Source organism: Equus caballus, chromosome 2, assembly GCF_041296265.1.
Source record: "Equus caballus isolate H_3958 breed thoroughbred chromosome 2, TB-T2T, whole genome shotgun sequence".
Classification (NCBI taxonomy): domain Eukaryota; kingdom Metazoa; phylum Chordata; class Mammalia; order Perissodactyla; family Equidae; genus Equus; species Equus caballus.
The window spans coordinates 123515695-123533081 of record NC_091685.1 but is presented as its reverse complement, the minus strand read 5'-3'; the positions used below and the strand labels follow the sequence as shown (position 1 = coordinate 123533081).

The window sequence follows — 17387 nt, the reverse complement described above, 5'->3', positions numbered from 1 at the left end:
ATCCTGAACTGACACATACCACGGACCTGCCAATGCATGTGAGAAGCACACAACTCACGTGCCAAGACCTCCCAGGTTCAAGGTTGGGTACCACGCAGGGAGGAGAAAGGATATTGAGAAAGACCCACTCCAAGATCCAGGAGCACAGGTCCTGCCTCAGACTGAAGCTGGACCAGCAAAACCAAGAACCCCCACTGCTCCCCAGCACAAGCCTAGCACTAAGGAATAAGGGATCCTGCTAAGGGAGGACCAAGAGCCTGGAGGGAGCCGTTGCATGGGGCAGGCAGGGGATTCGCAAGCTGAGGGAGGAGGAGAAACACTGAGAAAACCCTGCGGCAGGCCAGGCCACGCTCAGCACAAGGTAGGACAGCCCATCACTGCAGAAATTTGAGGCTGGGGCTGCAGGAACAGTCACTACAGAATAAGGAAATCCAAATCCAGCTGAGCTACCAACTAAATTAACTCAGCTCACCACACTGACAGGGTGACTGGAAAAGAGTGTAAACGCCCAGGCATAAACACCACCCATCTCAATTTCTCCTGTTCTTTCAGCATTTGGTACAAAACTCTAACACCAAAAAGAGCAAGAAAAACCACCCACCATGAAGAGATACAGCAATCAACAAAACCAGATGCAGAAATGACCCAGAGGTTGCAACCATCAGTCAGGACTTTAAAATAACTATAGAATTCTTATGTAAAATGATGTAGTTGAAAAGTGGACCACACGCATGAACAGATAATTTCAACAGAAAGATGTAAACTATATATATGTAAAAAGAGAACCAAATAATGAGAGAATTTTTTTGATGATTATCACCAAGTTTAAGAATTCTTTCTATGGGCAAATACAGCTGAGGAATCAATAAACTTGAAACTAAGTGATTAGAAATGATCAAGCCTGAAAAATCAAGACAAAAATGGGAAAGAACAGATCATCTAAAGCTGTGGGACAATACCCCACTGTCTAACACTCGTGCACCTGGAGGCCCAGAAGAGAGCGGGGCAAAACAAACAGGTGAAGAGATAATGGCTGAGAGTTTCCAAAAACTAATGAAAGAACCAACCAGCAACCAGGAAGGTCTGAGAACGCTAAACTGGAAGAAAAAAGACTCACACATCCTGAAAGACCTAGAAAAACCACACTAAACCTGCTCAAAATCAGGGTCAGAGAGGATCCTGGACTCAGGCAGGAAAAAAAGAAACACTAGAAGGAGAAGAACAAAGAATTAGAAACAATGCAAACAAGAGGACCAAGGAGCAACATCTTTAAAGTCCTAAAAGAAAAATCTGTCAAGCCAGAATTCTACACCCAGCAAAAATATCTTCTAAAAATGAACTGATGAGACAGATCCGATACCAAAGCCTTTCCAAGTTCACTCCTGTGCCTCCTGGTGTGCCACGTGCACACGGAAACCCTGGCTTCCTACACACTCTCTAGGAGTTGTATACAGTCATGCGCCACATGACAACATGTCAGTCAACGATGGACCACATACATAACAGCGGTCCTGGTGAATGAGTACCACAGAGCCTAGGTGTGTAGCAGGCTGCACCATCTAGGTTTGTGGAAGCACACTCTACGATGTCTGCGTGACAAAATCGCCCAACGATGCATTTCTCAGAACCTGGCCCTGTTGTAAAGTAACGCATGACTGTATTCTTATTCCTGTTTCCATCACCTACCATGTAAATCTCTCAAGGACAGAAACGTGGCTGGTCAATCTTCGTGTTGCCAGTGCCTAGGACTGCGACGAACCACAGTAGTGGGCTTTTAATAGATGTCTGACTGATGATGGATGACGAAAGAATGAATGCTGGTGCAGCCTGGGAGAGAAGGGAGGGAAGCCAGAAGCACAGAAACAGGACTGGTCCAAGAGCTCAGAAGCTGGTTAACAGGAGACCTGGAGAGCAGGAAGATCAAGTGAAAAACTGTCTGGGATAAGGTCTCATTACCTGCAGGTAACACTTCTGTACAAAGAAAAGCATCGGAGCAGCCCAGTCACCAATTTGTATTATTTCTATTTATTCAGCTACAATGTTTAGATAAGGGAAATAAATTAGGAAGGCGAGTCCCAGGTTAATTATCTGGTAGATATTTCATAATATGGAAAAATTCAAAGGCTAAATAAAAATTTATAAAATAGACATAGGTAATTTAAAAAAAAAGTTGTATGTCTAATATAGCCAGTAAGAGATACCAGAGGAAAGAGGTTTATGGTAATAGGATTTTAAAGATCAAGAGGGCTTCAAATGCCATAAGCCCCAGTTAGGGCAGGAGGAGGAGAAACGAGGCATCGCTGCCTGTGCACCACCACTTCAGGAGTCCCCGGACAGCGCCGACCATGACGAGGGCAGAGAGTAACGACTGACACCTCACAAAGCTGATCCTCCCCAACTAAGGGAATCGTGCGACCTTCCGCCGGAAGGGAGAAGACGGATGGGGACGCGTGGAGGAAGGAGCAGAGAAGGGAAGAAAAACGCTCTAAAAACTCAGACTTGACTGAACTCCGAGGGAATCAGAAAGGTCCTTATGTCCTAGAATCTTTCCCTCCCAAAAATTCAACCTCAGGCTGTACCATCACGTTGTCACAGGGAAAATCGGGGTGCGCTCCAAACACCTAGGGAAAGTTAACTACACTATACACCTGAACTCAAACAAAGAGAATAATGCCAAGTTTTACAGCTGAACAATCAGGCTGAGTTTTCTCAGGTATTTGTGGGGTAAAATTACTGATAAAACAAAAGATAAGGTGGCTCTCAAGCCCCTGCGCTTTACGTTGACAGATATTTCTTTGTGACATATGGTGCCCTGACAACACCGAACACAGTGACACACACAGAAAACAGTCAGCAGTACGAAGGATTTAAAACACATCACTCCGCACTACTCCCATGGTCTTTTTGGAGGGGAAGGTCATGAGATGGACACAATCACTCTCTGATGACGCTGTCTTTGATCTTCTCTTACCCGTTCCTGAAGAAGCTCCACAACTTGCTGGACACAGTCATTCACGTCACACGAGTCTGTTTTCAGCACCAACTCCGGGGCCTCCGGTTTTTCATATTCGGAATCAATCCCAGTGAAACCTGTAAAAGGCACCAGACAAGGGGGTGGAGGGAACCAGGTTTCTTTCTTCGGCGCGAGCCTGCTATGGTGAAGTTAGTATTCACGCTGCCCCCTCCAAGTCACAGGGCTGCAGCACTGAGGCTCCTTTCTGGGGAGACTTCTACTGACACCTCTGTTCCTTCTTTAAACACACAGGTGATTCCCTCACAACCTGCAGCTGCTATGTTCAGTACAGTCGCCGCGAACACTGACAGTCAGCACCGAACTGCTGCTCCCACGGGGACACTGAGTCAGCTTCCCGCAAGCCTCTGGCACAACACTTTTTAATTCTACAAATAAATTTCAGTGAGTAGGCGAATGTGCAAATATGGAATCTTCAAATAATGAGGATCAACTACACTTCTGTCGCCTGTCCTGTTTTCCTTTAAGTAAAGGCCTAAATTGACTGTGAGGAGGCGGGTGTGAATGTCACGTGGCCCGGAGCGGCTCGATTCCTCCCAAGAACACAGCACACAGCGCCCACGCCCGGGCACAAACCAGACCTGACCAGGTCTTCCTCCTCTCGAGGCAACCTCTCAGAAAGCTGATCCAACCCCACATCCGCCAGGACTACCTACGGCCATGCAGAAGCTCTGCAGGCTGCCGCCGCCATGAGATTAAGAGTCCAGGCGAGAGAAACTACTGCCGAGAGCTAAGCAAACACAGCCGGGAAGGTGACCCTGCTACAGCACAAAATACATTCCACAGTCAGACACAGTCCACCTGGGTGTTAACCGCCATCTCGATTTTCCCTGTTGTACGTGTGCTGCTGGGTAACTGCCAAGAAAATGAAGATCACATGACGCCCTCCAGGACGGGCTGAGCTAAAGATACACTGCTCCTGTCTCACACTGCTGACGACACCCCACACAGAAGTCTCCCAGGGCCAGTCTGCCTCGGAATGACTGGGCCATCCTTGGGTTAGAATGGTAAGCATCAATTTAAAATCACTACTAGAGGGGCCGGCCCAGTGGTGTAGTGGTTGAGTTCTCACGCTCTACTTCGGCAGCCTGGGGTCCACGGGTTCAGATCCCGGCCACAGATCTACACACCGCTCACTGAGCGATTTATATGTGGAGGCGTCCCACATATAAAGTAGAGGAAGATGGGCACAGATGTTAGTTCGGGGCTAGTCTTCCTCAGCAAAAACAAACAAATAAATAAAATCATTACTATTAAGAGGCACGGTTATCAAGAGTTCTAAAATAGGCACAAGTCTACAGCCCACTTATTTCATTTTTTTTTATATTTGATATTTCTAAGTCTCACATGAAATCCTGAACCCACAAAGAAATTTCTGTACTACCGATATTCCCAAGATAATTTAGTGGTGAGGCACAATAAAATCGATGGGGAAAAACTAACTCTAGTTAAAATCCTAGTTCTTAAGCTGTGATTCTCAAATGTAGTTACACAGTGGAATCGCAGGGCCACACCCCCACGAGACTGTCTTCTCACTGGTCTGGGTACAGCCTCGGCACCAGAGTTTTAAAACTTTCCCCAGGTAATGCTAATGTGCAGCAAACCTTGAGAAGCAGTGCGTTAGAAGACTTGGCTTACCAGCTTAAAAGGCCAGGAATTCTCTGCCTCGCTAATTTATCCCATTAGTGACTATAATTAATGTATGCTGTAAAAAACACTTTTGTATTTAAGTAGGTAATTAACTACTTGAACAGTAATCCCACGAAAACAATCTCGGTATTAGGATGGCTGGCACAGGGATACATTTACAGTTTAGTAAATGCCACACACCAGTCCACGAGAGCTGGACGTCTGCTGAACGTCTGCAGCCTCGTCCGTCCTTGCACACTTACCAGCCGGCTCTCCAACACTGAATGGGAGCATCCATAGGCAACCTTTTAAGCACCGTTCTGACAATGAGTAAATGACTTTTTTAAAACAAACAACTCTACAACTAGGAACTCTAGCACCACGGCAAACCCAAAATAAACATGAGCACACACACATATACTGTCCTAAGGAACGTCTTATCAATGTTTAACCAGAGGAACTCAGAAACACTCCGGGAAGTAAACAAGTAACACAGAAACTAAACTAACACAAACACACCCCCAGATAGAGAAGGCAAACTCTAGTGACTCAAGGTGCTCTGCCTGCGGTCTTATTCATCTTTGCGTCCCTGGGACCAAACGTGGACCTTGCAAATAGAAAAGGATCGATACGTGTGTTCAACATCCGCTTTCCACTCCCCCTTCTCATCCATCAGCAAGCACTTACTGCCTGAGTGCTGGGTATCATGCTCTGAGCCTCACACTGTGCTGGGTTCTAAAGACACAAAAAGGTTCAAGATCCCTCTGCTCACAAGGAGCTTACGCCAGCCGGGCAGACAAACCTCACCCCCTCACCAATCCATCCTTGCAGGAACAACACAACTGACTACAACTGAACAAGTAAAAGATTTAGACTTCAGGATCCCGATCAGAGATCCAAATCTCTATTACCACACACTGAAGGGAAAACTGGCCATCAACAGAGAGGGTAATGCAGAAGGTCACGGGTGAGACTGGTTCCCTCCAGTTGTCATACATTACTCAGGTCAGGCGGCCTGCTCTCTCTGAGCAAGTGCCAGCTGAAAGGGGAAGCGGAGTTTCTGTGGCGGCATGACTGGAGGTCAACCTGCCCTGGGAACAAGATTTCACCACGGCAGGTGGAACTGGCCCCATGGAATTGTTAAAGCATTCCCAGGTCCAAATAGAGAAGAGCCCAGAGCGACAAGGTTTTCCTTGCTGTCCCACCTTTTCCTTTCGGGGCCAGAAGCTAAATGCTCCTGGGAGCTCCCGTGACAATCCTAGGCCATCACTCTCCCTGCTGGGGAGGCAAACAAATGTTACCGGCATGAATCACGGACCCCTAAACAACAGTGACTGAGTCATCTATCTTTGATTTTTCTTTAACGCTGGCATGTCCTCTGGTTCTGATGACAATTACAGGACTAACATCAAAGGATGTCTAGAAGATAAACAATAGGACTGGGATCAAAGGCCACAGCAGACAGGTTCTAAATGTCTCTCTGTCCAAATGTTCATCACAGTTGAAACTCTGAGAGCAGATCAGAAAACCTAAAAAGCCAGGTGCATATATTTTGATGGAATCAATGATATGTTAAATCAATCTAATCCAACAATTGTACTCAGAATGAATAAGGGACCATCCCAAGCAACACGATACAAAAGAGAACAAGACACAGTCTTCGCTCTCAAGATGCTTATAATTCAGGCATTTTTCCCATTAGCTATGGAATTTCCTACATTTTCACTGGAACAAAAAGAAGAGAAGTGGCAGCAGGGGCTGACCCCGTGGCATAGTGGTTGAGCTTGTACACTCTGCTTTGGAGCCTGGGGTTCATGGGTTCGGATCCCAGGTGGGGACCTACACACTGCTAATCAAGCCATGCTGTGGCAGCATCCCACATAAGAAAACACAGAGGAAGACTGGCACAGATGTTAGCTCAGGGCCAATCTTCCTCAAGAAAAAGAGGAGGATTGGCAATAGATATTGGCTCAGGGCCAATCTTCCTCACCCTCATCCCCCCCAAAGTGGCAGCAGCTATCAACTGATATCCAGTCTAATACTAGGCACCTAATTATATCAAGTAGGTTTCCACCCACCCCTAAGTCCCAACCCTCCAAACTCCAACTTGTGAGTGGGATTCTGACCTGACCAACAGTCCTCACTCGGTGCCCACAGTGCAGGTGCTGCTGCTGGGCCTGAGAGACACAGCTGTGGCAAGACATTCTCTTCTCAAAGGGCTCTGAGTCATCCAAACTCTCACAATCTCGTAGAAAAGATCAGTCTTGGGTACGGTTCGTATAAGACAGCTAAGCAAAAGGAAACTAGGGGGCGGGCCTGGTGGCGCAGTGGTCAAGTTCGGTGCGCTCTGCTTCAGTGGCCCGGGGTCCAGGCTCGGATCCTGGGCATGGACCTACACCGCTCGTCAGCCATGCTGTGGTGGTAATCCACACACAAAGTGGAGGAAGACTGGGACGGCTCTTAGCTCAGGGCTAACTTCCTCAAGCCAAAAAAAAAGCAACTAGGAAAAAATACCACTTACCTTTAATTTCTCCAGCCCGTGCTTTTTTGTAGAGTCCTTTGACATCCCTCTGTTCACAAACATGCAGTGGAGCATCAACAAATACTTCAAAAAAAGGTAAACTTGCACCCTCATGAATTTGCCTTGCATTGTTGCGATCCTTAGGAAAAAGACATAATAAAAAGTGCTTATACGAATCAAAGGTACTATATTAATATCAAGGACACGTAAAAGTGCCTTTCGTCTGAACTGATGGAAAATAGACAAAATTTAATTTATATTTTTAAAATAGAAACTGAAAAAAGCAAATCCAAGAAATTAAAGGTTAACATATCCACCCTTCGCAACAATTTTAAAAGGCATACTATCCTAAAAATCCAAGGTACTGGGGAGTTACAGGAGGGGAAGCAACAGATGCCCCATAAACACTTTCACCTAAAGTTATGAGGAACCTGAGCCAAAGCCCAGCTCGAGTGCAGGCGCCATCAGGCTGCTCTCTACACCACATTCAACCTCAGCCTGAGCGGGTGTGAAGGCAGCTTCACAAAAGGTCCATTTAGAACCTGAGGCAAATTTAACCGCTCGACAAACGCAGACTCCTGCAGCCACTTATCTCTAGCATTCCCAAAACTACTTTTCTACACAGCCCCTACCCCCAACTCTGGTAATCACCCTCGTTGCTCAGTCTAAACTCTCTCCACCCGGTCCTCTGGAACACTGTTTCCTTGCAAGTCCCACGTGCCCCCTTGAGGATCCACACATCCTGCCGATCTCCAGTGCAGCTCCACACTCATACTCTGTGTACAAGGCAGCACCAGCACCCTCAAAGCTAGCCCCACAACTTCCACCGTTCTATCCCCACACAGCTCAGGCGAGCCCTCGCCACCTTTCCTGTGGCATCTCTAACAACTATTCCTACTTCCACTCCTACCAGGTGACCATACTTCCATTTCAAAAAGATAACCCCCGGGCATGAATGCCCTCAATCTCCTCTCTGCCATATTAGAAATGGATCTACATTCCCAACAACCCTTCTCTCCCTCCCTCCTGTCGCTCCTCCTTCAGACTCCAAACCCCTGCCCTCTCACGGACCTTGCTCTAGCCATCAGCCCTACTCCATATGGGATCTTCAGCCTCATCCCTCTCCACTGGCCTCTCCCCTGGCAACAAACAAGTATAAGTCACTCTCATCCATTAAAAACAAGTGAACTTGCAAATCATACGAAAATTCTTAATCACGGGCACTTTTTGATCTTTACATTACCAGGACTTGCTGGTGCATTTCACCGGACCAACCCCACGTACTCCTCTAAGGCTATCCTGATCATTCCTGTGCAGGCTCCCCTGGGCTCCTCCTACTTCTCCCACCCCTTAAACACTAGAGCTGCTCACATTCCCAGGAGCCCACTGCTCAGAGGACGCAGTCCTTGGGTACCTTTCCCAACCGCCTTCACAGCGTAAACTACAGCACAGACACCTACACTGAAGCCTGAGCCTGCCCTCCTGATAAAAGACACATTTCCAACGTCCCTAAAGATACCCACCTGGTTATCCCACAGGTACCTCACCCTCAACATGGCAAAACCACATCCAATCTCCTTCTCCCAAGCTTGCATTCCCGCCTACGCTGCCCAAATCCAAGAACGACAACGCTATCCACCCAGAGTCCCGAGAATGTTCAGGTTCCTTCCTTTTGCCTGCCACGTGCATTCTGTCACAAAGTCCTTCAGACTTTCCTCTAAATATTACACCAACCCACTTTGTGCTTCTCCCCTACTCCCTAGTTCAACCTCATTTCTCTTGTCTGAACAACTGCAACACTCTTTTAATCAGTCGGCCGGCTTCTACATTTGATCTGCTCCACGCCCTGCTCTACACTGTCCCCAGGATGACAGAGGATGCAAATCTGACCGTGTCACTAAACTTCCCACCATCACCAGGGTAAAATCCAGGCTCCTTAGTGTGAGGACCGGGCCATCTTTACCTGGCCCCGCCATTCTCAGTCATGCACTTGGTGCTCCATTAATAATTAAGATCTGCCTGGGCCACAAGGCTGGACCATACGCCTTTGCCATCTCCCCTGCCAGAAACACTCCACTGCTCTCTTCCAGCTAAAGCCACATGCTCCCTCACAGCGCGCTCCACGGTGACATCCTCCAGGAAGCCTTCCATGCACCCCCAGCTGACCAACAGCCCTTGCTTCCTCTGGGTTCTCAGCGAACCCACTATGCACCTCTGTCACAGATCTCATTCTGATATACTGAAATCACGTCGTGAGCTCTGACCCTTAGCGTCTGGCAGAGCAACTGTGATCACTCCAACTGTCCTCTTAAATCAAGGTGTTTCTAAGTTTCCATGAGGGGCTCTCTTCTCATTCTGTATACTCAACTTCTAGCTGTCAACTAATAAAGTCAATGATTCCTAAATCTGAATCTCAATTCTACTTTCCTGAGCTCCAGAACTAATTTTCCAACGATCCAGGTGTCATCTTCACTCCACCAGCACTTCAAACTTAACCCACCTAAAATGAAATACTCATCTCCTCCCTTCCCGCCCTGTATTTTCTAACTCAGTGACACCACCTTCTATTTGGAAAGCACCATCCTTCATTTCCCCTCAAAAGCAGCAATCAACCAGGCACAGCGTCCTGTAGATGCTACAGGCTCAAGAGCCCTGAAACAGGTCCATCTTTTCTAACCCCATTGCTGCTGCTGGAATCCACTCCAAAAGCCTCCTAACTAGTCTCCCACCTCCAGCCATGCTCATTCCAGGCTTCGAGGATGACCTCACTAAGATGCAAACCCAATGATGCCATTCCCAAGTACGATCTCAAACTGTTAACTGCCTGACGGGCAAAATCCTGAGCAGTCCAGAGCTCATCATCAGACCTCTGCAAACCACTCTGGCTTCACCTGCCCTCACACTCACCCTGCAGAGCAGTCATACCAGACTACCTACGGTTCCCCAGGAGACCAAGCTCCCTCAGCCTGACTTCCATGCTTTTGCGAATACTGCACTGTCCCCTGCACAAAACAGCTTTCTTCCTCAGTCTGCCTGGGATGCTCTGACTCACCCTCCCTGCCCTTCAAGCAGCACCTCCTCTGTGACTCCTCGCAGCACCTTTTCTATACATTTACCTAATAACCTGTCTCCAGACACCGTTAACTGTTCACATCTCTACATTCCCACCAGACTAGCTACCAACCCCTTAAGGGTAGGAACTATCAGGCTTACCTTTAGAACGAAGATGCCCAACTTCAGTGGTGACATAGAAAACTACACACATCCTGCATTATATGGTTCAATCCACCTCTTGTCGTGGATTCTGACATGCCCCAAGTGGAGTGCAAGCCTCTTTTTCTCAGAGATGAGATTAACAATCATCCTGCTGCTCCACACTATGGAAACCAGGGGCCAAAGAGCAGATCAGCAGACACTTTCAGATACCCAGGTCTCAGCTGACAGCTCTCCAAATCAGGTCTTACCAACTTGCTCCTTTTCCAACAATAGCAACAATTCCCAGAAGGTGCAAGAATACCACTATTTTATAACTATGAAAACTGTTCATATCCAAGGACTCAGGAACTCTATATAACTCTCATGCTGCTTATACAATTCATTATCAATACACTTTAAACTGATGTGTTGACACTGATCCCACCATTTCAGGGAAAAAGTAGCAAGTCCTCACAGAACCTTTTGGAACTCCTGCCACGGTTCAATTAAGTGAACCTGTATGATTGACACTCAATACGATACTTATCTATAACTCTTACGGCTTGAATTTTGTTTTGTTTTTAAAAAAGTCTAAGTAACCATCCAAACTTGTTCATGATACAGTACTGGAACTGTGCTATTATTCATGACATTTACTGAATACTTACTACACAGGCGCTGTGCTGAGAGCTCGGAAAGCAGGACTTAACTAGTCCTCCAAGCACCCCTATGAGGCAGGCGCTCCCTGACCTCGGAGGGTGAGCTGAACTGGCCGAGGTCTGACGGGAACTGGCAAGGCCGAGATTTCAGCCCACTGTGTCTGCCTCCAGAGCCCCAGCCTTCACCCTCTACACTACCTGGCCTGCTGTGTGATGTCTGGACTTCCTAAGGGGCCACGCTATTGATTAACAAACACTAACTATCTACCGGGTTCCAGGAACAGGGCCTGACACTAAGATTACAAAGATAAATATGACACAGTCCCAGCCCTCAACAAGCCGGTGGGGTTTAGAGGCAGCAAACTGGGGTGGGCAGGAGCATGGACTCCAGTGACAGCCCGTCTGCGTGCAAATCCTTGCTCTGCCAGGGAGTGTGTGCCCTCGGGTAACTGACACCTCCGTTTCCTCACCTCTACCTTCCTTGTCAGAGAACTACAGGAGTTAGTTCAGATAAGAGCACTTGAAAACAATTACCGGTAATTCTAAGTGTTCCATAAATGTTAGCTGCTATTATCATTGTTATTATTATTATTACTACTGCTGCTGCTGCTGCTCTTCACATCACCAATCAACGAAGTGGTGACTATAATAAAACTACGTGTTAAGGGACACTAAGAAGGGCACCCAGGACAGGTACCCAATGAAGGCTGAAGGAGGAAGGGAAGGTCTCAGGAGGAGAGAGACCTAGCACCTAGGTCAGATACCTGACCTGAGGCTCAAAGCACGACCAGGCAGAGTGGTGCTGGTGCTGAGAAGAGAGGCACAGGAGGAAGGAGAGAGCGCCTTCCGGGGCGGAGGTGGGGGGGGGGGTGGGTCCAAAAATCTCACAGTGAGAAACGCAACCTTTTCAGAGAAACAGAAAAAGTGAATCAGTCCTGCTACAGTCTCTAAAACAAGAGGAAGGGTGTGACGAGAGATGAGGCCCTAGAATTGTGAGCAAAGCAGCCACAGCAGGACACGTGCTAAGAAACTTAAGACTTTCTCTAGTGTCTGATAAATGTCAAGTATTTACTACAGGTTTATTGAATTGAAAAGTCAAGCTTGAAATAATTTAGCCATTGGCCAGAGGCCAATAACTTTCGTTCACTTTGCAGATTTTTATAGGTTTTATCAAAAATGAATTTACACAGAAAGTTGCAGCACAAAAATGTTGTAGGTTAATTATTTTAATTTGGATTTAGCCTCAAAGCACCTGTCAATGTTTAAACTATTTGCTTTGCCTGATGCCATCTTCTCAACCAACGTAAGCAGAAGAGCAATGAATGGCACAGAGCCACACACCTGAGTATAAGGCGATATAAAACTCGTGATGCACACCAAGCCAGCGTCTGCAAACAGTTTGGCAACTTCTGCGATGCGGCGAACATTCTCTTCTCTGTCTTCAGGACTAAAGCCAAGATTCTTATTGAGACCTTGACGAATGTTGTCCCCATCCAATGTGTAGCATGGGATCCCATGGCAAACCAAGTACTCCTCCAGGGCCATGCTCACCGTGGTCTTCCCCGCTCCAGACAAGCCTGAAACCAGACAGACCATCAGACTCCACACACCACTGAGTAATGAGCAACTGTAAGCACAGGCTTGACGGTACTCATTATTCATAGCAGTCTCTCAGCAACATTCTTATCCGATAATTCTCTGTACGATTTACCGCTTATCTAGAAAAACACCTATAGTTTTAAAAAGCATTTATGTTCTTAGTAACTCTTGTCTATGCCCAAGGGTTTCCTAGAAATCTATGACGAGCTTCACAGGCTTAATCAACTTTCACATCGGACACGGTTAGGTACATATTCACTTTGTCCTCTTGTTACCACTATTCTAAAGCTGCACGCCAATTTTAAAACAAAGCTATATGTCCAAATTACTTATGGGAAGGGAAGAAAAAGAAAGGACATAAGTAAGGGAAATCTTAGAGAGTTAAGTCTATACCCTAGGATCGTCACCTCTCACAGACCACCAGGATGGAAGTACCTGGGAGTCCACTTTATAACATAATCAACCTTGAGAGAATGTCCTCATTCAGCTCACCTTCCTCTACCCACGCTGACTCACTGAACAACCAGAAGTAAAGGAGAAGGATGGAGCATATTTATGCACTAACACCTGCCACCCTGGTGTAATTACAGAATTCATAACTAAGGCAGTTACAAGGCAACAGACAAAATACTGAAGTCTAATGTACTGATGCTCTTGAAAGAAGTTATCATAATCTGGAAGGCTTACTGAAAAAAATTAGAAAAGATGATGAGGGGCAAGCCCAGTGGCGTAGTGGTTAAGTTCACACACTCCACTTCAGCAGCCCAGGGTTCAAGTGTTCAAATCCCGGGCGCAGACCTACACACTGCTCATCAAGCCATGCTGTGGTGGTGTCCCACATATAAAACAGAGGAAGACTGGCACAGCTGTTAGCTCAGGGACAATCTTCCTGCAGCAGAAAGAGGAAGATTAGTAAGAGATGTTAGCTCAAGACCAATCTGCCTCACCAAAACAAAAAAAAAGAGGATATGTTGAGAGGATCAATACAGCGTTAGTTGCTTTACATATTAAACTTACATTACTATGAGTATAGCAGACTGTATTTTCAAAAGATGGTCACAATGGAATTGGCCATCCTGCAAGCTCTTCTACAATGCGACACTGCCACTGCCACATCAAGAGGGAGAGTCTCACTCCCTGCCCTTGAATCTGAGCTGGCCTCGGGACTCGCCTGTAGCCAAAAGTGTAGTGAAAGTGATGATGTGTGACTTCCAAGGCTGGGCCAGAAGAGGCTGTGCAGCCTCTTTGGACGCTCCATGTGGGAGAAGCTAGCTACTACACACGCTGAGATCACCAAGCTAAAGAGCTCAGGAAGCTGTGATCTTCCTGTGCACAGGCTTGTGTGTGTGTGCGTGATCTTCTTCAGTCCACAGGCTCAGCTGGCTAAGCTCCCAGCAGACAGGCAGCATCACCTCAGGAGGTCACAGTGGACGCCAGCCCACCTGAGCCGTCAGAGGACAGCAGCCCGTGCCAGCACGACCGTGACCAGGCAAGACACATGTGCAACTACGCAGCTGAGCCCTCCCGCAGCGCTCATCTACAAAACGAGAAGCAGACTAAAACGGCTGTGACACCACTAGGTTCTGGATAATCTGTTACACAGCAGCAATAACTGGAACAGAGACAGACGGTGGGGAGGAGCAGGTTGTTCTGGGGTTTTTTTGTTATTATTTTTAACTACCAGTCATAAATACTGATACTACCAAGTATCAGGAAGAAAAAACCCTGAAACCCTAAACTTTTTATACAACAAAGACAACCTAAATTACAATAAAAGTGTCAGTTTATACATACATGTGTATTTATATATATTTTTACGTACATATTTAACTTGAAACAGTGTAAAAACAGACACTGCTGAAAATTAAACTACTGACATAGGTTTCATTGAGATGGTTACAGTGAACATAGACAAAAACGCAAAGAAATTAAAGCAGTTGGAGAAAATTAATAGATAATGCAAGACAGACAACCCAAAACTAAGATAAGAATAAACAGCATACCCGAAGGAGAGAAATCAACTGTACTGGCTTGAATAGCGTGCCCCTAAAAACTCATGTCCATATGGAACTTCAGAATGTAACCTTATTTGGACATAGTCTTTCTGAATGTAATTAGTTAAGATGAGGTCATACAGGATTAGGGTGGGCCCTAAATCCAATGATCGCTGTCCTTATAAGAAGACCACATGAAGACACAGAGAAAAGAAGCTGGTGTGAATCAGAGGAGATAAGTGAGGTGTCTGCAAGCCAAGGGACACCTGGACAGGCAGGAACAGCTTCTCCCTTAGGGCAGAGAATGACCAACTGCCAACACCTAGATTTCAGACTCCTACCTCCAGAACTGTGAGGGAATAAATTTCTGTTGTTTGAAGCCATTCATGTTATGGTAATTTGCTTCAGCAGCCCTGGAAAACTAATACACCAACCAATGTGAAAACACAAAAGAAGAAAGTTTATCTGAAATAAAACCTGAGAAAAGGCAAACCGTATTGCAGGAAAATGGCACACAAACCACTCAACACCTTGAGAGGTCCCTGTTAGGTTACTGAATTGCAAGAAATCTTGACTTCCATTTCCAATAACATCATCAAAAAAATAGTGAAAGCTACAGAAGACTTGACAAAATAATTAACAAGCTGGATGTAACGAACACACACAGAATATTGCACACATTACAGGAACACACGCTGTTTTCAAACACACATCTATGGAAACTGATTACATACTAGACCATAAAGCAAGCACGAAAAAATAGGATAAACAGTATTTATAAGCATCATCAGTGGTAAAATAAATGGAATATACCATGTTCAACAAAAGGAGTACCCAGGGGCTGACCCAGTGGCCAAGTGGTTAAGTTCGCACACTCCACTTTGGTGGCCCAGAGCTTGGCTGGTTTGGATCCTGGGTGCGGACATGGCACCGCTCATCAGGCCATGCTGAGGTGGCGTCCCACACAGCACAACTAGAAGGACCCACAACTAGAACATAGAACTATGTCCTCGGGGGGCCTTTGGGAAGAAGAAGGAAAGCAAAAAAAAAGATTGGCAACAGATGTTAGCTCAGGTGCCAATCTTTAAAAGAAAAGAAAAAAAGAAAAGGAGTACCCAAGATGCTAAAGGTCAATTTTCCCCAAAAACGACCTTTAGCTATAATGCAATCCCAAATCAAATTCCAGCAGGGTTTTGGGGGAATTAGTTAAACCAATTAAAAACTTATACAATAGGCAAAGAGCCAAAAATTTTTTTTAAAAGTCAAGACACTCCTGATGAAGAATAGGTAAGAGGACATACTCCACTGGACTTCAAGACCTATAAAAATGGGTAATTAAAACAGTGTGGCAATAACAGGAATAAGAGCCAAGCATACAGGTGGAACAGATCAGAGAGCCCAGAAACAAATCCATAGATAAGTGAAAACTGATCTATGACAGCTGGCACTGCAATCAGAGAAAAAGGATACCCTCATCAATATACGCTCCTGGGACAAGTGATCACCCACATGGTTAAGAAGAAAATGGATCCCTCCCTCTCACTACCCCCTAAAACCAACTGCAGGTGGATAAAGGGCCTGAGTGGAGAATGACAAAATTCTAGGAAAATACAGGAAAAGAAAGAATTCTTCAAGCATCCAGATGAAAAAAGGAAAGCTCCTAAAGAGAAGGGAAAAAACGTGAGCTTAGTCTCACACTTCTTCACAACACCATTTAATACCAGAAGACAATGCGGTAATGTTTAAAGAACTCAAAGAGAAAGAAAGTATGAACCAAATATATATTTTACCCAGCCAAGTTGTTGGAAAAGATAGGCAGACACTCTCAGACATAAAAACTCTGGGAATTCAGAACCCAAGGGAAGACCATCTTACAAAAACTACTTAACAATGAAATACACTGAAAACTTGACTCAAATAAAGAGCTCCTGAGTGGACCTGGCATAATCAAGGAAGTGCTGGGGAACTGGTAAGTAGTGAACCAATTTCACTCACAGAAGTCAAATACAAACAATCATGGAAATTTAAGATTCGAGAACAGAATATAACTGGTACAAACCTGGATGATAGGAAAGTAACAATTCAACAATCTAAACTTAAGAACGAAGAGATGGAAAGAATGTGAGTGTGTTGTCTTCTTTCATACAAAACCAGACAGACCTATCTAAAACTGAAAAATGTAATTTAAAAAAACAGAAAATGGAAGGTTGCTTTTTGCCAATCAGCAAAATTTAAGGACTGGTCGTGTCCAGTGATGACAAAGACATTGGAAAATGGACCCTCTCCCACACTGTTAGTGGGAGAGTAAAAACAGAGACTATAACATTTTAGTGAGCAATTTGGTGAGATGTATCAAAATTTTAAATACAATTCACAGAAGTGAACGGATCCGCCATTTTTAAAGCTACCTCAAAACCTGGACCAGTTTACCCTCTCACTGGCCTGTTAACGGCTAAGCCCAAACAGAGGCCATGGGAAAACCAACAGAAGAACCAATCAGAGGCGAAAGCAAAAGCTGAATGATGGAAACTGATGATGTGAACTCTTTATCGCTCATTCTCTCTCTTCATATGGTTTCATTATTAGCTTCTTGAATGCAGAATCCAGGTCTTATCTCCACACATAAGTTTACAGAATGCAATGGAGTTAACAAATAGAAGATAGTTTTAAGATGCATTGCGGTTTTTCCTATTTTACCAGCAGTTCTATAAACAAAAAGGAATTACCAAAAGGAAACATGTTATTATTAAGCAACTTTA

At 45.5% G+C, this 17387-nt stretch overlaps 1 protein-coding gene across 2 annotated transcripts in view; it reads right to left on the bottom strand.

Moving 5' to 3' along the window:
• The window catches only part of PAPSS1 (3'-phosphoadenosine 5'-phosphosulfate synthase 1), an 88907-nt gene that overhangs the window by 59964 nt on the left and 11556 nt on the right, over positions 1-17387 (bottom strand). For both annotated transcript variants that reach the window (XM_023636765.2, XM_005607903.4), the window contains exons 3-5: positions 12377-12612; positions 7182-7320; positions 2972-3090 (exon numbers count right to left, since the gene is read on the bottom strand). In XM_023636765.2, the coding sequence (XP_023492533.1) occupies positions 2972-3090; positions 7182-7320; positions 12377-12612 (494 nt within the window). The remainder of the gene's footprint in view (positions 1-2971; positions 3091-7181; positions 7321-12376; positions 12613-17387) is intronic.